Source organism: Danio aesculapii, chromosome 10 (genome assembly GCF_903798145.1).
Source record: "Danio aesculapii chromosome 10, fDanAes4.1, whole genome shotgun sequence".
Taxonomy (NCBI): Eukaryota; Metazoa; Chordata; class Actinopteri; order Cypriniformes; family Danionidae; genus Danio; species Danio aesculapii.
The window spans coordinates 22,924,674-22,947,450 of NC_079444.1; the positions used below are offsets into that span (position 1 = coordinate 22,924,674).

The following is a 22,777-nucleotide window of genomic DNA, read 5'->3' on the forward strand; positions in this document are numbered from 1 at the left end:
TATTGGAATCCTTTAGGAAAGGTTCAGTATGTGACAGAAATTCCAGTTGGAATCCTATACAGAAATCCTAACGCAATCCTTTAGCATTTTTTGACAATACGGCTGTTGGACATTGGTGTGCTTCTTTTTGCGTAGTTCGCATGATGTTGGCCTGTTGCTCAGATATACTAAATAATAAACGAAATAGTGTGTGATGTGGTGAAACATTTTAGATAGCAGTTTTCTAAACGAATGTCACGTTTAATTGACATATCAAAGTTTCTAAAAACGTAATTTATTAAATGTATATAAGCTTAACATATGACTTAATTTCTAAATGAGTTCCCCATGTTTATTATTTATAGTTTTGGTTTTTATAATTAGACAATATGGACGATGTAGTGGCTCATTGGTTAGCAAGCAGGTAGCTGGTTCGAGTACCAGCTGGGTCAGTTGGCATTTCTGTGTGGAGTTTGCATGTTCTTCCCGTGTTCGCGTGGGTTTCCTCCGGGTGCTCCGGTTTCCCCCACAATCCAAAGGCGTGGTATAGTGTATATGTGTGTATAGATGTTTCCCAGTATTGAGTTGCAGCCAGGGGTGGATTAGTGATTTGGGGGCCCTAAGCAATCCCATGTATGGGGCCCTAACATTAAAACTCAAAGCCCTCTACTCCTATTTAGATATTTTTTTCTCTAGATTAGAATAAACTGCATGTTAAAAATACATTTTAAGTGGAACCTTTATCTTCTTAATGTAAAAATACAATAAATTCACAAATAAAAAGCAAGTTCACAAACTATGTACAGTTAATTAGCTATATTTGTGATTAGATTTTAATATTTGCATGTGCAGTACGGAAGGAGCATTCCACTAATCATGGGGGCCACTGATTTTGAAAAGAAGTAATAATGCTAAAATCTTAATGGTTATAGACAGATTTTACAACATAGAAAATGTATAAAAAGAGCTATATGATTAATATAGGCTTCTTGGCATTGATCGGGTCCCTTTTATTCCCTGGTTAAGTCCGCCCCTGGTTGCAGCAAGAAGGGCAGCTGCTGTATAAAACATATGCTGAATAAGTTGGCGGTTCATTCCTTTGTTGTGTCCCCTGATGAATAAAGAGACTAAGCCGAAGGAAAATGAATGAATGAATTAGATAATATTATGTTGTACTAGTATAATTAGTATTATATTGTAGTATTTGTTAATTATAGTATATATTTAGTATCGATTCAAATTTGTAATGTATGTCTATTATATTTTTAGATATAATTTTTCATTCAGCTTTTATCACCAAGCAATTTTATTATTTAAAAGTAAACACATTTCAGTTATAGCTAAAGAACATTTGTAATTTCGCTTATGCCTTTTAAATCAACTTACTAAAACTATTTTAATCTTTTTCATTTTTACTACTAACAACAATGAAGTCTATCAGATTAATGTATTAAATAATTTACACACTGTCCAGAGTGAACTACAGGATATGATGTACTTTTCTGAACATATAAACAGAGAAGATGGGTAGAAAAGAAAAAGAGAAGTGTTATTTTAACCACATCATCAGTTTAGTATGTACTCATGGTTTAAATCAGTGTCAAGGATGTATTTTCAACCAAAACCAGCTTTCAATGAATAAAGAAAGCCCATCACAATGAAACAACACAGTGTAAAATTCAATGCAATACTGTGTTATATAAATCAGATGACATCATCATAAATTACAGTTAGTGACATCTCTGTGTTGTGTATATACTGGCTATTAAAATATCAAGGTTGGAATGCACCATAGTTGAATCAAATCAGTCCAGAAAAGTTTTGTGTGACTGTGAGCATGCCAAAAATTACCTCATTATCTTGTCTAATCACTGTCCATAGCCATTGCTTTCATCTAGTGTCTTTTCTCCACATGTTGCTCATGTTTACATAGATATATGGGGGATCAGATCAGCATGGCTGGTTGTTGATGTTGGTCAGCATTTTGTGATGTGGGGCTTTGTAAAGAGCTGTGAAAGTGCCAGGATTGAGAACACCACGGCCTTCATCATCCACCTCACCCATCAGGATGTAGTTTTGACCTGTTAAATATAAAGGGTGATTTGCAAGAAATTAATTCATATTCAAGTTTATTTGTAATGTGCTTTTCACAGTAATTAATGTTTCAAAGCAGCTTTAAAGGTGCACATTATTGCATTACAATCAATTTCGGAAAAGTCTTACCATAACTTTATTAGTACTTTTCTAAATAACTTTAACTAATTAACTAGTAACTAATAAATGTATGTCAAATGGACGTATGCTTGTATTTATGATATCATATGTGGCCATTAGGCTTATGGTGGTAACATTCGGTCTAGATTAGTTGGTGAAGCTTTGATCATGATATAATATTACAATATTGCTTTCTTAATATTACTTTAACAGGTATAATAATAAATACTGTAAGCTGGATTATTTTTATATACATGTTCAGAGTAAATAAATGTTCCAAACTAATTAAATCACGAATGTGTTATAAAGTAATACAAGAAAGTTTTATTAGCAGATGTTAGTCCAATTAAAATTTGCATTGACAAAAGTACAGTTTTAGTTTTCAATTTAGCAGTTACTATGTTAACATTAAATTAAAAATGCTTAATTATATTAATTATTAACTCTATTTAATTAAGCGATTTTGATGATATAAGTAAATAACATCAGCTTAATCAAAGGTTTTGTAGTTTTCGTGGTTTGGTTTAATTGAATAGTTTAGTTCAATTAACTAATGTTAACTATTGGAGATTAATGTAATGTTGTTATGAAATTATAAAATGTTAATGTTTGAACTAGGTGGCTCAGTGGGTAGCACAATTGCCTCACAGCAAGAAGGTTGCTGGTTCGAGCCACGGCTGGGTCAGTTGGCATTTCTGTGTGGAGTTTGCATGTTCTCCCCATGTTCGCATAAGTTTTCTCCAGGTGCTCCGGTTTCCCCCTCAGTCCAAATCTATGCGCTATAGGTGAATTGAATAAGCTAAATTGGCCGTATAGAGTGTGTGAAAGAGTGTGTATGGGTGTTTCCCAGAGTTGGGTTGCGGCTGGAAGGACATTCGTTGCGTAAAACATGTGCTGGATGAGTTGGCGGTTCATTCCGCTGTGGCAACCCCTGATGAATAAAGGGACTAAGCCGAAAAGAAAATGAATGAATGAATGTTCAAACTATTAACCAATTAAGCCAAGCCCTGGCCCTGGTATGAACACCACTTCAAATTTGTTTACCGTTTAATACTACTAATACTACTAATAAATACCTATTCACTGTATTTTGAAGTGCCCACAATATCAATATTGTGTATGTTCATTATCACCATATACTAAATTCTTCAATATGGGTATATGTTTAGTGGCCATATACTGTACCTCTGCGCAGCAATGGGCATTTCTTGCAGGGCATCATGAGTTTGACAGACATGGTTTCTCCAGCTTGGGTGATTGTGAGTCTGCCAGTTTTATAGGCTTTAATTAAGGATACGGTGCCTTGCATACTTCCTCCAGGCCCAGCAGTCAATGCTGTCAGTTTACCAGTGATCACTGAGAAACAGAGCGAAAAACATTACAAGGAGAACTGAAATCAAATACATGTCTTATAGAGACGGTTAACTTAATTAAATTACTTGTTGTCTTATCAATCACTTAAGCGTGAATTACAATAAACTGTTAAAATATAATTATGAAACATGGTTAAATAAGTAATAATAAATATAACATAAAACCCACTGTAAAAAATGCTGGGTTCCACACCCTCCTTCATGTTGTCACAACTCAAATGAATTAAGTTACCTTAATTGTTTTTACAAATTTAAGTGGATTGAACATAAAACAATTAAGTTGTCACAAAAAAACCTCAAGAACTGTGTTGATTCAGCTCATTTTAAATAAGTAGTTTGAAGAAGCAGCCAAAATTCTTTAGGTATCTTGTCATGACTTACTTTTTAAAAAGTTACATAATGCATACCTTAGATGTTCATCAACCAATGGGAATCAAGCTTTCAGCAGATATGTATACATATTTCTTAATGCTTCTTATAGTACCAAATTGTTGCTTACCAAATTCACTCGCACAGAAGCTGGTCTTGATTGTTCCATCTCTTTTACATGCCTTTGCACACAGTGGGTTTGTTTCGGTGGCTAAAAAGAGTTTAAACAAGTTACGATCAACCATAAGCAGAATCATGTGTTACTCTCATCTGTTCCTTACCAGGTCTGGGTCTTTCAGGCTCTGGTTTACGGACTGGAGGTTTCACAGGTTTAATGGGTCTAACGGGTTTAGGTTGGGGCTTTGGCTGTTCCGGCACCTCTGTAGTTGTGGTTGTGGTTGTAGTTGTAGTTATCACTTCTGTTGTTACGACAGGTTTCGCTGGTTTGACTGGGGTGACTTTAGGTTTTGTGGGTGTTGAAGACACTCTTGGTCCTGACACAACATCGCCACCTGCAGACGGAGAATGGAGACCACGTGGGATGCTGTTGTATGACGCCATGAATCCGTCCGAAGTCACGCTCAGGTCAGATACAAACTGCACTAACAGCACGTTACTATTCGTAACAATGCTCCTGCAGATTAAACACAAGAAATCAGGAATGCAACAGTAAAATTTGGTGGTAGTTTAAAATTTGTATGAGCTAATTATATTAAAGGGTTAGATCACTCAAAAATGAAAACGCTTCTCTTTTTCTACGGGGATTACGCTACTATGTATTGCCTTTAGAGTCAGCAGCGCCATATGCAAGCATTTGTATTGTTTGTAGTAAACGCACACCCTGATCTGATATGAAAGACATGTTTTTACAGCTTTTTTGGTTAACAAAAGTGTTTTTTGAGCTCTGTATGATTACAGTTACATCTCTGAAGTGGCATGGAATGTTTTGACAATGTTTTTAGTTCTTTTTCTTGACCATTGCTGTCTATGGAGGATAAGGGAGCTCTCAGATGAAACATTATGTGTTCTGAAAATTAACAAAGGTCTTAGGGACATGAATTGAACAGAATTAATAACAGTAATTAATAACAGAATTTCATTTTGGCCCAAAAGTTGGCCCATGAAAACTTTTAGTTTGGCCTGTCCATCTGAAAAGAGATTTAGAAGATGAGCTACAAAAAGGAAAACTAAAATTAATTGTTTCGATTAAATGTTGTGCATGAATCAGATTTTTAAAAATGTAAAGACTGTCACTCAAAGATAGAAGACAATACACAAGACAACAACGAGCAAATTAAGGCAAAGGCAGGTTCAGCTTGATTCACTGAACAACATTGTGTTATAAATGTGTTTGTCTTTATTGTAAAAATTTCATTATTAAATGCAAAAATGTATAGTTAATAATTTAAAAAAGTTTAAAAACGTATAATTAATAATATGATATTATGATTAAAGCGTTTTTTCAATATTAGTAAATTAGGAAATTACCATGGCAGCTTTAATTTAATAGTTTGGTATAATTACCTTCGGCCCACCCCCCTCAATAAAGGTCTTTGCCCCTTCGTAAGAAAAAGTTTGGGCACCCCTGTATTAAAGTGAAAGAATTCAGAAACCCTTGTTATTAGCGACTCTGGTGGCGATTAAATAAATTGCAGTTAGCAGCTTATCACTCATGCTCAATATTGCTCAGTTGTGCTTGTGTACAAGAGAATGAATGTGATTGATTTCCCCAACTTATTGACAGCTAATTTCTTTATTTCTTTTTACCAATTCAAAGAAGTTGGAAATAGCTTTGTTGCAGTATACCTAAATATCCAGATGCTGTCCACACATTTAGATGAAAAGAAAAAATTAGTTTTTCCTGGCAGTAAAAGGTTGATCATGGAAATTCTAAAAGATCCTCTAATATTTTAAAGGGCTATTCCAGACATTGAAAGTCAGGGAGTGTTAATATGATTAGTCCTAAAATTTCAGGCATTTTTTGTTTGTCATTTTATATTTTAGTTTCTGTTTATTAAAATGTCACATTTCTAAACTGTATTTTGTATTGCATTGTTTTGAACATATTGTTATAGCTTTAATCTTTTCACACATCAGCTGGTGATCAATTAAGCTGTCTTTAACATGCTAACATGCCAAGATAATATATTGAAGACTTTTGACTTTAAAATGACAACTGCACAGATTACAAAACATAATGACAGATAAGCTAAACCAGCCTGATCTCACGAGAAAACGTAAGTATTTTACGTTTTGTCAGTTTAGTGGCTAATTCGTACGAATTCATACGAGTTCATTCGTACAAAATTATACGATTTTAAAAAGGAGGCGTGGCACCTAACCCCACCCCTAAACCCAACCGTCATTGGGGGATGAGCAAATCGTACGAAAATGTACGAATTAGATCGTACGAATTCATACGAATTAGCCACTAAATCAAAAAGTTACGAATTGCCGTGAGATTGTGTTGACTAAACGTAAAGCCTGTAAAACCAGCCTGAGCTCACGAGAAAACGTAAGTATTTTACGTTTTGTCAATTTAGTGGTGAATTCGTTCGAGTTCAGTCATCCGAAAATGAGCGATTTTAAAAAGGAGTCGTGGCACCCAACCCCGCTTCTAAACCCAACCGTCATAGGGTGATGAGCAAATCGCACCAAATTGTACAACTCTGATTGTACAAATACGAATTAGCTACTAAATCAAGTTACGAATTGCTTTGAGATCGCGTCGATAAAACCACTATTGAGCTGTCAAATATGGCATAGGGAGGACATTTCAGCCCCGCAAACGGTGTGGCTCAGCAATTTTCTTGGCTTAGAGTAAGCCTTTTACCACTTTTTTTGCACAGTTGCAATAAAATAGTGATTATATGAGCCTTATGTATAGCCCCTAATAATAGTAAAATGTAGCTTCTTTAGTAGTTAAATGACAGCCAATGAGATAAAAATGAATACTGACTGAGGTGCAGCGTATCCACAGTACTTTCCGATGCGCCTCGAATCGTCTTTCTCTCCTCCGTTAAAGAACGCCACATAGTCAAAGCGGCAGTATGTGTCAGATTCCAAATCAAACTTATCGAACTTCACTTCAATCACCTGAAACACAAAAAAGCCAAACCTCAAACATAATCTTTACAATGATTCAATACATTAAAAAATTGTTCAAGCAATAAGTGTGGCTTCATATTGAAGCAAAAGAGGAACCGTTTTAGGGTTCCAAAAGAACATTTCCGTGAACAGATGTTGAAAGAAACGTTTGTAAATAATATTTCAAATGTACAAAGTAATATAATAGTATTGAAAATAATAATAGCAATACTTCAATATTTCAATAGTACAATAGTAGAAATATGGAATGACTGGAACAGCATTGACCCTGACAAAAGTTCAACATCAGAAAATGATTTTGCTTTCTGGGAAAAGGTTCTTATATTCGTTTTTAAAAGTATCCCAGATACAATCTCAAATATCTCTGTTTCCCAACAGGCCTATTTCTTATCATTTAAAGAACAGGCTACAAAAACTGTCTGGCCTGCTGCCACTATTGAGCATTGAATTATTAACTCAATAAATGATCAGTGAGTGCTGCAGGGTTATGTTTTTTCCTGACCATTTCTGGTTCCACTGTTATAAGCCAGGAACAGCTGATGCCCGGTGGATAATTTTTCTCTGGCCAATTGGGAGTTTTGATCGTGCCCTGAGATTTTGTGAGCTTCCCACCACAAAACTGGTGCTCTGAAAGAAAAAAAAATAATTGAGAGAAAAGATCACTGAGGCTGCAAACATTAACATTGTGATAATATGCATTTTTTCCTCTTCAATAAAACAAAATAAAATAGCTTTAAAAACAGATTTTTTTTTGTCCTAGATGTTGCCATTGTTGCAACTATGAAAGTATTCAGAAATTCATTCGGGCACAAATTAGTTAAACAAAATATCATAGCAAGAATTTAGGTTTTACAGATATTTACTGTTTTACTTTTACAGAATTTAACAGCATTTTACTGTAAAACTATATAAAGGTTTTGAAGTGAATAGTAAATTAGCGTTACATAAGCAGCACAATCTCAATGCTGCTTATGTAACAACAATCAACACATAACTATTTTGTGTTTTGATCAATTAAGAACTAAAACATATGTTATTTTGCCTGTTTTCCAACAATCTGCTCAATCCACTTAAATTTGTAAAAACTAATGAGCTAACTTAACTTTTTCATGTTGTCTGAACCCAAATCGAGTGTATGGATCCAAGCATTGTTTTACAGTGCTGTTGGGGAAACTAATGTGTGTTTCACCACTTTAAGACAAATCGATAATTCAAATCAATTCAAGTTAATTTCTATAGCGCTTTTACAATTTAGATTGTGTCAAAGCAGCTTAACATACAAGACTATAGTAAATTCAAACTGTGTCAGTCCAGTTTTCAGAGTTTAAGTTTAATTCAGTTCAGTGTGGGAAAGCAGTCGTTTTAAGAACGCCAAATGTATTCCTCATATTCAAATTTGACATTAAAGTTTGAATACATCACCACTGTGGTGACCACTGATAAATAAGGGACTAAGCTAAAGGAAAATGAACTGAATGGATGTGAATACAATATATTTAATTACTAATAATAACTATAGTTGCTGAAATATTCGAATACAATTTTCTAGAAAAAAAATGGTTAAAATACATAAAAACATATTCACATGGGGCACTGTTACAAGACTACATGCATTAAGCCATTCTGACATATTTGAGCATAAATTGGTTAAATATCACTAGGATATTCGATCAGCAGACTGTGTAAAATGTACAAACACAATGTATGAATTTTCCACTTATTTACAAAAACATAAAATAGTTACAAAATGCTGTTAGATTGTGTTGATTGATTATCATCCTGTTTGCGCTGCTCTTTGATTGATTGGATAATGGAGGCCAGCTAGTGAAGTGCTGTGCAGGTAAACCTAACCGGGGTAGTCGAGCCATCAAGACCGGCCCCGGCTAAATGCACTGGTTACTTTGGAAATGATCCCATTTTCACATTATCAGTATCAAAAGCTCAATTTTTCCAGGCTGCTCAATGACCTTATTGGAGTCTCCAGCTATTTCGCACTGTTTGGTAAATCTGGCTCTTTATATTTAATATTTAATATTTAATATGCATGATTTCACCATCAACGTGTGGTTTTGCTCCATTGAAGTAGGCCACGAAGCCTCTGCCTCCAGTTCCTGAATCTGAAACCATCTCGACCATCATGGTGTTGGACGTGGAGATGAGAGCCCCAGGCCTGAACGTCCCACAGAAGCGGCCGAGCTTTTGCACCATGTTTGAGTGTCCGTTATAAACATCCACATAATCGTAGCGGCAGAGAGGATCAGCTTCCAGATCAAAAATCCTGAAGGACAGCATCACCACATTGCCCTCTGGGACCTGATACAAAGCCACACACATATTTTAGGATTTTTTTTATTTGCAGGTATATGTGTTGTGCAAAGTCCTTATTTACTTCAGTTATTTTTCCTCAAATGTCGTTAGTTATTTTAATAATTACTCAGTGGCATGGATACCAAGATTTTACAAATCATAACAATATATAGTATTTCCCGCACAAAAAAAATTGCCTTACATTTTGTTCGAATCATACTGTGTATTTTATCATCATGTATCACTGTGTAAATTGCAACCGAGGCTCATTCTGAAAATGTACCTCTATATACATTTCTGGAGAGCGCCAAATATGTCCCAGGGGCTACGTTTCTAGCAATTTTTGTTTTCATGAATCTGCTAGAGGCCGATGTGTATGCTTTTTCACATCACAAATTTCTCTCTTGAGTGCCATTCACGCCTGCTATTCTCGCATAAATCCACTAGAGGCCGCTGTCGACTGACTGTTTGACTGACTGAATGACTGACCGATTGACTGACCCACCCTCCACAATTAACAGTTTTAAAAAGCAATTCAGAAAAAGGAAAAGCCCTCACCTGATTTTTACCACGTTTTCAGATTTGACCACATTCTCACCCCGTTTTTTACTTGTTTATTTTATCTAATTTTTTGTCTTTTGTTTTTGTCTTACCTGCTTTCTGGAAGCGTCCTTCGCTAGAATAGAACCCTGTCATCCTGGTCAACTCCTCTCTGCGTCTAAAGTCCACTGGCGCACATGGCGAGCTATTGGACAATCTGGTAACAGCAGGAAAGCCGCCCATACGGAGGTAAGCGGTCAGCTGGTAAGCGCGAAAAGGAATGATATCATACCACCCCGTATCGTTCATTTTAAAGACGAAATGCAGCCTTACATACTTCTGGCTACATAATTTGCAATCTCCAGAAATGTATACAAGGCCACGTTTTCAGAATAATCCTATGTTGCAACCTCAACTGTTTTATTTTACTTCAGTAATATTCTATTTATTTTATTGATAAAGCCCTAAACATTTCCCTAATTCTACAAAATTTAATTGTTTTAAATCAAATTTCATGTTATAAAATGTATCAGTAAATCTTATATCCATTCTGTTACCATACTGTACCGTTAAACTGATGAAATGAGCTTACAATTACAATTAAGATACAGGAAATGATGTCACTTTCCATCACTGATCATATCTAAAGTACTGAAGGCATGTGTGCTCTCGCTGAGAAAATATTTGGATCTGAAAATTAGTTTCAACATGAGTTATTTTGCAAAACGTCAGTATTAGAAATTAACACAGCCCATCACTGATCTCACAGTAAAGTATTTTAATCAGGATTTCATTATTGCCACGAAAGAGTTTTTGACCAAAACAAAAATATTTTAAATTGTCAATTTTGTTACCATCAAACTCTGTTAACAAAGTAAAGTATCAGTGTTGACAGAACCAAAGTTGAAAGTTACAGGTTACCAACAATACTATAAGAAATCTTTTGTGCTGTTATTTCTTTAACGGTCCCGCAAAGTGCTTTGAAATGTGTGTTTTTATTCTAAGTTAATCTAAATACGAAGAGACAGTATAGCCCCTCCCCTTTTAAAAAACAGCCAATAGTGTTTAGTTTTTTTCCCACAGCTCTGCCAATGAGAGTGGTTGAGCTCAAGCACATCAAATGTGAAACGTCTTGAAGGGGGTGGGGCATGTCAGATACTAGAGAGCATTTGATTGGTCACGATTTGATGAGAAACTGACTTGAATAAAACCGTTGATGCATTTAGGCGGATATGACAAAAAGCTTGACATGTTTATATCGGTTTAATATCCGCTAAACATGGTTTTTGTCAGTGTTTTGGTGCGCACTAGCTTATAGATATCCTAAAAACAAACAATAGGGATATTAACATCTACAACATTTTATTTTAATTTCTTGGCACCTTTAAATGTAAAAAAAGGAAGTGACTTGTGTTTGGCAAGCACTGATTATTAAATATAATTTCTGAAATGCTGATTGTATCTGCAATTATAGAATCCCCCTTCAATCTCAAGTAATCTGGAGAAACTCGAGTGTGAAATCCTCCTTCACTTACTGTGATGTACCAGGTACATTTGCTGTTGGGTTTGTAAAACGATGGGAATCCTTCACTTCCCACAAAGCCTGAGTCTCCAACCAGATCCCCTCCACAGTTAAACACGGGCCTGAGAAAACGAGGAAGAGTGAAAAAGAGAGATTTCTGCTCACTATAAGAAAATGGCTCATATGAATGTGTTTATATTGCACAATAAACACATGAGTCAAGACATAGTTTGCAAAACACATAATCTCACAAAGTACAAACAGATGCACACAGATGGACCCACAACAACTCAATTACGGCTATTAAAACACATAAATACTACTAAAATAAGTTATAATTGTTACAAAAGCTTTTGTTATTATCTGTCATGAGATTTCAGTCAAAATACAGTTAAATAGGGGACAGATATTTATACAAAATAATTTTAAAAGCTAATAAAGGTGGATTTTCATGTATTTCAGGATTTTATTAGCAAAGTATATACATTATTGTATTTTTAGATTGGTTCACTGTATATACTAGCTTTTTATTTTATATAATACAAATGTTATATTGAAAATAAATATAATATTTATATTTATTGTAGGTTTTTGGGTCACACTTTACAATAAAGTTTCATTAGTTAATGTATACATAAACCAAGCATGGTACAACATTTATTAGTTCAGCATTATCTAATGCATTTAAAGTCTACATTCATGCTTGTTAACATTAGTTAATACACCATGAACTAACAATGAACAACTGTATTTTCATTAGCTAATGCTAACTAACATGGATAAATACTGTAATAAATGTACTGTTCATTGTTTGTTCTTGTTAGTAAATCATTAACTAATACAATCTTATTGTAAAGTGTTTGTATTTCAAGAGTTCACACTTAGATATTGTTTGACAAATGTTAGCAGGTTTGGCATGCTGTCCCGGGAGAGAACCTTGAGCTCGGAGATAATTGAGCCCAGGGCTCCCGCCTGGTCGATTGAGCATGTAAGGGGAGCACGAGATCAGGTAGTTCTCGAGAGCTCCCCGTGGTACAGGAAGAAAGGGGGAGAAGGGGTGGATGGGGGGTTTCTTCGGAAAACGAAGATAAGGGAGTAGTTTTTGCCAGGCTACTTATAGTGGGTTTGGATTAATCTGATTGGCTAACTAATGATTGTAGATGAGAGACCAGCTGCGGTCAATCATATCACGTGCTCCTCTCGAAATTAGTTTGTGAAACTTCACTCAATGTAAACTTTAATCCATAGAAAAACAATAGGTTTCTTGTGGCAAAAAAGAAATAATAGAAATTACACAGTAAGTTGCAAATACAAATGAATAGAGTGTTTTTTCATTCATTCATTTTTCATTTGTCATTACATTTATTGTACAAAGTAGTCCATGACATTTCTTGTAGTAATAATTTGCTAATTTGAAGAGTTCAGATGCAAAAACTTGTAAGTGCCATCTAAATTTTTTTTCTAAAATAAGCATTTTTCTCGGCCTTCTACCTTTTTGTTTAGACATTTTAGTTTAAAGACAATAAAGGGAACTTTATAGATTATAATAACTCAACTTCTTTGCCATAAAACTAAAAATAAAGAAGCTACAGGAAGCTGAGACAATTTCTGACACCTGGAAGTTTTTGCATCTGAACTTTTTCCACCGGTTTAATTTCATCAAGTGCTGCTAACTGAAAAGAGCATTTTAAAAAACTTCTTAAATTATAGACTTGGCAAGCAACAGTTTCAAAAAGCTGTTTCACAGAGTCAGACGCTTTAATTCAGTGTTTACAACATCGCAGGCAGTATTTCTAAACTCACTGACAGTTCAAAATCCTTTATAACTTTCCTGAAATGTTTTATTGTTGTGATAATCGTTGACGTCTGCAGCAACATATGTTTATAGACTTAAACTCTATGGCACAGCAAAATAAAACAGGGCTCTTTTGTAAAGTGATGGTGCAGAGCCAGAATAGCAGTCATTACACAGTCACTCCTACAGAATGACAGATTTAGTAAAGGGGATGTTTATGGCACTTTACTGTTTTAGTGGCATTTTCAAATATTTACAGCTAATAAAAGTAAGTAAACAAACCGACCTGCCACAGGAAAATAGACTACTTCTAAATGACGACTATTTAGGTGCATAATGTTTTAATTAATGGTGACACGGTGGCTCAGTGGTTAGCACTGTCGCCTCACAGCAAGAAGGTCGCTGGTTCGAGTCCCAGCTGGGCCAATTGGCATTTCTCCGTGGAGTTTGCATGTACTCCTCGTGTTAACTTGGGTTTCCTCCAGGTGCTCCGGTTTTCCCCAAAGACATGCGCTATAGGTAAATTTAATAAACTAAATTGACCGTAGTGTATGTGTGTGACTAAGTGTGTATGGGTGTTTCCCATTACTGTTTGCAGCTGGAAGGGCATCTGCTGTGTAAAACATTTGCTGGATAAGTTGGCGGTTCATTCCGCTGTGGCGACTCCTGATGAATAAAGGGACATAGCTGAAGGAAATTGAATAAATTAATGAATATTTGATTTAAATATTTTGTACTGTCTTTTTATGCTTGTTACTCTTCGTTTAGTGTGTAATACTGTTATTTTAGCATGACAAATTGTTGTAAAAGTACAAAGCACAAAGTTTGCTCCAAAGGATTATTCCTTGTATCAGTAATCTCGAACAGCTTGATTGCGTTTTCTTTTGGCAATCACAATATCCAGTGTTGAAATGGTTTAATATTTGCTGCATGATGTGTTGAACTGTTTTGTGTTATCATGTATTTTCACCATGTCCAAAAACTGCTAATTCACAGATCTAATATCCTGATACATGCAATTGTTCACATATTCAAGATTGAGTTGTTTTTTGTGCGTGCTTCTGATATAACCTTGTTTGAATCTGACAGAAAAGGCACATTTACAGCATGGTATGAAATCATCCATGAAGTAATCGTACACAAAATATTAAGAAGTTTTACTGAATGAATGTGGAAAAATATGTAATTATTATTTGTGTGTCTGTGTTTGCTTCTGGTAATTACTTTCAAAAATAAAAAAATAAATCCGTAAAATTTACAGTAAAAAAACGGCAGCTGTGGTTGCCAGTATTTTACCGTTAAAAATACGATACAAACCGTAAAAGTAATTACTCATTTTTACAGTAAACTACCGTATTTCATTAATTTATAGATGTAATATGTCTGTATTTTGAATTACCAACATCTGCACATCTTTTGTTACACAGTTAGACACAGTAACACAGCCATATGCTGGTGGTCATGAGAAATATACACAATGATCCAAAGCTCATCTCAAACAACTTTTCCCACAAGTAGAAACGTGTATCAGTGTATAGAAGGTGCTCAGTGTCATTCATGGTAACATGCATAAAATTAAAGTCATGAAATAAACATTGTTTATCAACATTAGATGTAACATAAATCTCTAATGTACATAACTTATGGGGAAACAACTAAAAATATCTATAGTAATGTCAACAAAAAGCAGAAAAAGTGATGTGCCATGCAGGGAATTCTGGGAAAGTCAATTTACGGTTATTCGCCGTAAATATTAAGGAAACATAACGTTAACCAGATTACGGATTTTTACTGTAGCATTTCTACAGTTTTTTACCATTGAAATCACGCCCATTTTTTACAGTGTGTAGTGAGTCCACAGTCATATTGGAGTAATATAAACAAAACAAGTCTTTTTTTAAGGATTAAAATTCCAGCGATTTTAAGGGATCACTCAGACTGATCTCACAAGGAAACGTAAGTACTTTACGTTTTGTCATTTTAGTGGCTAATTCGTAGGAATTCTTACAAGTTCGGTCGTACGAAAATGTACAACTTTAAAAAAGGAGGCATGGCAACCAAACCCCACCCCTAAACCCAACCATCATTGGGAGATGAGCAAATTGTACTAAAGTGTACAAATAAGGTCATACGAATTCATACAAATTCAATCAAAAAGTTACAAATTGCCATGAGATTATGTTGGCCCACCACACCATAACAGAAGTACGTTTTACCCACCCACCGATATTGTTTGACAGGGACATATTACAATGTCTTAGTATTAATGCATATAACCATGTCCACCAGACAGGATTTGCAAAGAAACTCTGGAATTATCACAACTGCATAGTGCACACAACTAATAACGAGGATGCTTCAATCACATAACAGGAGTCCCAGTTTGTGGACGTTTAATCAGGCTTATTTTACACAGTAACTTAGCCATAATTGAACTCTACGCTGCAATACATTTACCTGTTTGGTGGGCATCCTGTCACATTAGCCTTGAGTAGATGAGCAAAAACAGCACATCATGTTAAACACACACGCACTTCTGCATTTGTGTATGGCTCATTCATCTTGCTATAGTATTCATGCCTGAGGGTCTCGGTTTCATGTCTGAGTTGCTGCCTGTTTTTTCGCCGGTTAGCCTACTCTGAAGGAAAATGTCCCAAGAGTGGGTGGGGACAACCAGCTCATTTCCATTTAAAGGCACAGGCGCAAAACTGCTACAATTCCCTCTGACCCCAAAATTGACATTTTCAGCAGGATATAGTAGATGATCTGATGAATATTTTCACCTGAAACTTTACAGACACATTCTGGAGACACTTCAGGCTGATTTTACATCTTGTAAATGGCCAAAATGAATGCTCTTTATCAAAATAGTAAACAAACAAAAGGAAAATTGCTATCGTAACTTTAGATTTGATGCATTACACGTGTAGTGCTATTTTATGTTTAATTTCATTTTATGGAAAAAGAGCAGCATAAACATTCAGTAAAATATCTCCAGCTTAGAGATACTTAATGAAAATTTGGCTACAAAAAACGACAAGTTTCTCTACAAGTAAAGCTACTGTTTAAAGAATGTACTGTTTCTTTAAAAGGTAAGCATAACACGTTTTCCAGCATTCCTGCCCATAAAGATGTGAGTCAGATTGCTCTAGTCATCCAAAAATCATTGAATTCTGTGTTCTCCAGAATTAGCATTGGGGAACGAGGAAAGCTGGATCTGATGCACTGACCAGTTCACCCTAAAACCACATTCAAATTCACCAACACCATGCATTTTCAGTAAAAAATGACACACAGGCATCTAAAAAAAGCTAGCGAGTTTAAACTGCTCCTGAGACAGAAACCTTTTTGGTTTGTAAAACTGGTTATTTATAGCTTCAAAGAGCTGTCCTGACATGCACACCAAGCTCATTCTCATTCACAGCCCTACCGCACACCTGGTGTAGTTGGTGGTCTGACAAAAGACCTCTCCAAAACTGAGAGACAGAAGAAGCCCCAAACTCCACACCACAGTCAAACGCTCCATATCCAGCAGCACTGAGATCCTCATGCAGACACGGCCACAGGACACACGACCCGGGACGAGAAGGAGGAGAAGGAGGTTTGAGGGAGGGATGCTAAGGGACTGAGAAAGTGACGCTATGGGGGGGACGAGCAAGGGGAAGGTTATAATTAGAGCCAGATGTTCACTTTGGGTTGAGAATCAGTCTCATTGACTTTGGCCAAAGGGAAGAAGGCTGCATCAATAAAAGCAGGAGACGCAGAGAAACAAATGCTGAGTTTGTTTGTAAGTTGAATAACTGCGTCTTAAACATTGGGGAAGACCACTATTCTTTAGATTGGGGGTTTTAATTTTTAATATGCCCTTTTTTATTTAAAGTTCCTAAATTTGTAAATGATTTTAATAGATTTAAGTGAGAAAGAACTGTACGATAAAATGGCTTTGATCCTATTTGTGCAATTTTGGTGACTGTTGCCTTAAATGTAAAAAGAAAAGATTGTGTTCTTTTCAAAAGAGGGCGGGGCTACAAATGCCTGTGCATCAGCATAGTGGCAGATTCATAAACATGACTAATGTCCGATTCACATGGGGCTTTAGCGTCAACGCTTTACAGAGGGCGTGTCTGAAGTTGGGGCTGATGTGATCGTCTTAGAAGCGTCAGCCAATGAAGTCAGAAGTAAATTTGCATAAATAATGATACTTTCATTGGCACGTTGAGAAATTCCCAACTTCTACAGTGAGCAACGCCGCTGAAGCAGCACCAATTAACCCACAATTCAGTCGTTCAACGCTTGATATCACCCATTCAAAGTGACATCCCGTTGTGAATGGGGTGTAATGTCTATGGAGGGAGTGATCCTCACTAAAGGGCGGGGCTTTCCTCTGATGACACATACAAAGGGAGAATGTCGATCTTTCTGCAGATTGTTTGAAGTCTGATTATAAAAAAATTTACATAACACGTTTTGACAATTAGTAGCTGGTTATTTTCACAGACTGTTGCAACACAACTGTGTTTAAACCTGTTATAAAAGTGATTTTTGCATAACAGGTCCCCATTAAAAACTACTTTGAGCTAATATGCCAACCAGGACCACAAAACCAGCCATAGAAGTCCTTTATTTGGAAATTGAGATTTGTAACTGTGTGGAAGTTCTTTATATATGACATTAAAGAAATCTTAGACACTTCATCCTCATATGATAATATGAAAGTCAAATTTTATGTAATTTATTTACTTGCTTGGTTTAAACTATACAGTTGTTTTCTAATGTGCATATAACGGGGTGGGGGATGGGGGATATATACAGCATCATAGCTGTTAAAAGTATTTTTCTGATTGTAAAGATTGTATATTTTCATTTAGGAAATTTTTGTAATTAGAAATTACAAAAAAAAAAAAAAAAAAAAAGAAATTGAGAATTGTACATTTTCTGAAAAAAGCTGATCAAATTATTTCCATTGATGTGATGTGTCTCAGAATAGGACAACATTTGGCCAAGATATGACTGGAAAAATACATGATCTGGAAAAAAATCTGGATGAAAATTCTGAATCTGCAAAATATTATTAAAAAAAAAAAAAAAAAAAAACAGTTTGAATCTAAGGGTTCAAAAAAATCTAAATACAGAGAAAGTCACTTTTATTCATTCATTTTCTTTTCAGCTTAGTCCCTTTATTAATCCGGGGTCGCCACAGCAGAATGAACCACCAACTTATCCAGCATATGTTTTACACAGCGGATGCCCTTCCAGCCGCCACCCATCTCTGGGAAACATCCATACACTATGGACAATTTAGCCTACCCAATTCACCTGTACCACATGTCTTTGGACGTGGGGGAAACTAGAGCAGATGGAGGAAACCCACGCGAATGTAGGGAGAACATGCAAACTCCACACAGAAATGCCAACTGACCCAGCCAAGGCTAGAACCAGCAACTTTCTTGCTGTTAGGCGACAGCACTACCTACTGCGCCACTGCGTTGCCCAAGTCACTTTTAAAGTTGTCTAAACTAAGTTATTAGCAATATGTATTATTAATCAAAAAATTAAGGCCATGATATATTTACTGTAGGAAATGTAGGCCCATGCGGAATCGGCACACACAGATTTTCGCAGATTTTTAGTCCATTGTTGAGTCTGAATATTTACTTGTGTAAATGTGTGTAAATTTATATTTATTCTGTTTTTAAATTAATTTCAGCAATGTTATTGATTAATATGAAAATGTTCATATGATTAATTTACAATACAGTTAGTAAAGTAATATTTTTAGTGATTTAGTAGAGATATTATATGAAAGACTTGCTTTGTTTACCAAATAAATTGGATTTGCATTGCACACATTAAATAAAAGTTAAAAATAAAAGTTATTTTATTTCATATATTAAGTTTTTAATTACGATACCCAAAATCATTCAGCATAAATCTGCAGATTTTTTACAAAATTCTGCGCAGAAATAGCAAAAAATGTCCGCAGATTCTGTCTGGCCCTAGAGCTTTACTTAAAAATGAATAGGGTTTTTTTGCATATAAGAATAATTAATCATTTTGACTTATAACAATATATTGTTGGCTATTCCTAATATACCTGTGCAACTTAAGACAGGCTTTGTGTTCTCATATTAGATTTTTTAAAAAGTAAAAAAAATTATTACTATTATTATTTATTATTATTATTATTATTATTTTTAGTTTTTATTAATTTGTTACGTCTTCAACCTTGTTAAAAACTGAGACGTTGAGCTAGAATTTGTTTGGTATCTGTGAAAAGTATTTCCAGCCTGATCTCACGAGGAAAGCAGCTGTTTTACGTTTTGTAATTTTATTGGCTAATTTGTACGAGTTTAGTCGTACGATTTTATAAAAGGAGGCATGACACCCAACCACGCCCCTAAACCCAACCGTCATTGGAAGATAAGCAAATCGTACTAAATTATACAAACAAGATCACACGAATTCATATGATTTAAATCAAAAAGTTATGAATTACAGGAAGATATCGATGGTAATTCTGTATTTTGAATAAGTTTTTTATTTTATATTTTATTTTATATTAAGTTTAAGTATTTTATATTTTTATTTACTTTTTTATTCTAATGTTTAATTAATTTATTCGTTTTTTCTCTACAGCCTTTTTTATGCTTTGTGCTTTAGTTATTAATATGTTGAAATGTTGAAATGTTTGTTTGTTTGTGTTTCAGTAATTTAGTTTTTTTTATTTGTTATACACTTCGGTTGATTTTTTTCTAATTTCTTTCTAATTTTGCTTCTATAGCTGAATTTTTTGGGCAGCATTTAAATATTTTATTATGTTAAATTAATTGTAGAAACTCTAACAAACCACACAACATTCATTTTAGTTTTAGTCATCAGAAACTGTCAAGAACAGCGAGATTGTTTTCTGTGTTTTTCCTCAACACACAGCAGATGCTGTCCAGAGACTATAGCTTCACTTTTGTTGAACCCAGAACATTCCTTCAAGATTAAAAGGCACTTCTGCTTGTAATTGGGATAAGCGACCTCACATTCATGTTATCTGTGTGTGTGTCTGGTCAGAGTAAAAGCAGAAAGAGTCACAGCGTTTGAAGAATTCAGCCCTTTATGGTGTTCTTTCGCAACTCCGGCCTTTCAATCTACATTAGAGGCCTGTTCAGGGAAATATCCACATAAAACCTTCTGAAGAAATATAAATCCAATAAAAAAGAAGAAAAAAAAAAAAATCACTGCAGATCTCAAAAGAGGACAGGATATCGAATCACCATGATGTAAATAGCGAAGTGATCTAAAGCAAAGCATCGTTAGCAAAGTACAAAGTCAAACTCTATAATGTGAATCCAATGTTAAGAGAGTGTTGTTTTTGGCGTCTGGTTGTGTTTGCTCTCTCTGGGATGTGATTGGGGTTGTGATGACAGGCGAAAGCACAAGAATGTGGTGACGTGGGAGTTTGCTGGGGGGTGGAGGAGTGAGAAGTCTGGCCGCGGAGGGAGGAGAAGGTGCTTTTGGGGCCAACAATGGCTGAAAGACCTGGAGGAAGGTCAAGGGTTTGAGCACTACAAAAACAATCCATCAAAATGTATTCTTGGCAGAGGGACAGGACAGAATTACTGTAGAGAGGAATGAACTTAGTGGGGGAAATACTGTATGTAGTCAAATTACATTTTGTTTGATTTTAGGGAAGGCAGTAGTTCTGAAACTCATATTTAGAAATGTACTTTGATAGAATTGGATTGAGCAAGAAACAAAGGCAGAAATATAGTGAATAAATGTAAAACTTTTTTGTTATATTGGTTAAAAGTCCCTTAATGTTTGCAGATGAGAAGGATTGTGTGACACAGAAAAACGAAAAAATGATGCTGAAAATTCAGCTTTGACCCAAAGGGATAAATAACAATATAAAATACATTCAATTTAACAATAATATTAATAATAATAATAATAATAATAAATGTTTAACAATTTTTTTATCAAATAAATTCGGCCTTGTAGAGCAGAATAGCCTTTTTTAAACATTATAAATCATACTGATCTCAAAGTTTTGATGATTATTGTAAATAAGTCTATATCATATACATGTATACATTTAATTTGCTAAATAAATGCAAAAATTATAATTTATTAAAGAACAATGGCAAAATGTTTTGACATCAGTAACTTATTTACAAATTACTTCTTAACTAAGTTACTTATTTACAAAAAGAAGCAGCGTGAACTTTATTCAAAATAGCTTTTGTATTTAATGGATGAAAGAAAATGGCAGGAGGGGAGCAAATAATGCCAAAAATAACATTAAAGAACTTCATTACTCCAGTCTTCAGAGTCACATTCAGAATCACTTTAATATTAAAATTTATTATTATTATTATTATTATAATTATTAATGGTAGGAGTAATAAAAGCAATAATGACTGGAGTTATAATTTCATTTGAAACTACATACGATAAGTAATAAATAAATATTAAACTTTTTTTTTTATCCTGAATTATTAGCCCCCCGTTTGTTTATTTTTTCCCCAATTTCTGTTTAACGGAGAGCAGATTTCTTCAAGACATTTCTAAACATAATAGTTTTAATAACTCAATTCTAATAATGATTTATTTGCCATGATGACAGTAAATAATATTTGACTAGATATTTTTCAAGACACTTCTATACAGGGTGATTAGCAAGGTATTGTATAACAATGGTTTGTTCTGTAGACTATCGAAAATATATATAGCTTCAAGGAGCTAATAATTCTGACCTTAAAACGCTTTTATTCTAGCCAAAATAAAACAAATAAGACTTTCTCCTGTAGAAAAATTATTATCAGACATACTGTGAAAATTTCTTTGCTCTGTTAAAAAAGAAAAAAAAAGAAAAGAAGGGGGGCTATAATTGTGACCACAATTGTATATGATTACTGCTTTTCAAAATGCCACAAAAAAAAAATAAAAGTTTAAAAAGCGTATGAAAGCAATTGCAAAAAGCAGAACAGTCATTGCCCATTACACAAACACAGGGTTTCTGCAGGTTTCACTTTCAAGTGAAATTTAAGGATTTTTAAGACCATTATGAATGAAATTTTAGTCCTATACATTTATACGGATAGTGCTAAGGATTTTTTTTTTATATCCCAGTTTGAAAAGATTTTTACTTGGTCTGTCCAAAACTGAATATAATTTACTTTATTTAATAATAATAATAATAATAATAATAATAATAATAATAATATAGCTCAGTGTCCTCAGCAGTAAATACATGAAGAGCTTTTAAACAAATGTTACTTTAAGGAAAGTAATTAACTAATTACTATTAAATGGAGTTAAAAATGCAATTTTTGAATGAAAAGTTAAAAGTTTTCTTGAGATTAGGATTGTTGGTGATTGTTTGGGTGTTAATGGCCAGATTGGCTAGCAATACACGAACAAAGGAAAATTAAGACGTGTTAAAAAAAGATTTAAGACCTACAACCCAATATTTCATAAGATTTAAGAATTTTAAGGACTAAAATGTAGCTTTTGAGGTTTAAGATATTTTAAGACTTTTTAAGACCCTGCAGACACCCTGCAAACAGCTTGCTGGCA

At 34.6% G+C, this 22,777-nt stretch overlaps 1 protein-coding gene across 1 annotated transcript; it reads right to left on the reverse strand.

Annotated features, from left to right (window-relative positions):
• Positions 1 to 1,528: 1,528 nt before the first annotated feature.
• On the reverse strand, positions 1,529 to 16,811 carry pcolcea (procollagen C-endopeptidase enhancer a). The gene is made up of 9 exons (XM_056467190.1): positions 16,645 to 16,811; positions 11,426 to 11,534; positions 9,098 to 9,356; positions 7,546 to 7,670; positions 6,895 to 7,031; positions 4,217 to 4,569; positions 4,066 to 4,146; positions 3,379 to 3,549; positions 1,529 to 2,060 (listed from the first exon to the last, which is right to left on the reverse strand). The coding sequence occupies exons 1-9, from the start codon at positions 16,755 to 16,757 to the stop codon at positions 1,930 to 1,932; spliced, it is 1,479 nt and encodes a 492-aa protein (XP_056323165.1). The 5' UTR covers positions 16,758 to 16,811; the 3' UTR covers positions 1,529 to 1,929.
• Positions 16,812 to 22,777: the final 5,966 nt, after the last annotated feature.

What these genes read in the sequence shown, in the direction of transcription:
- pcolcea (XM_056467190.1), bottom strand. Translation starts at nt 16,757, where the DNA reads ATGAGGATCTCAGTGCTGCTGGATATGGAGCGTTTGACTGTGGTGTGG. An exon ending in TAACAGTGGAACCAGAAATG is followed by an intron (nt 7,032 to 7,545) that starts GTCAGGAAAAAA and finishes TTTGTGTTTCAG; the next exon opens with GTGATTGAAGTGAAGTTCGA. An exon ending in CTTCTGTGCGAGTGAATTTG is followed by an intron (nt 3,550 to 4,065) that starts GTAAGCAACAAT and finishes TCTGTTTCTCAG; the next exon opens with TGATCACTGGTAAACTGACA.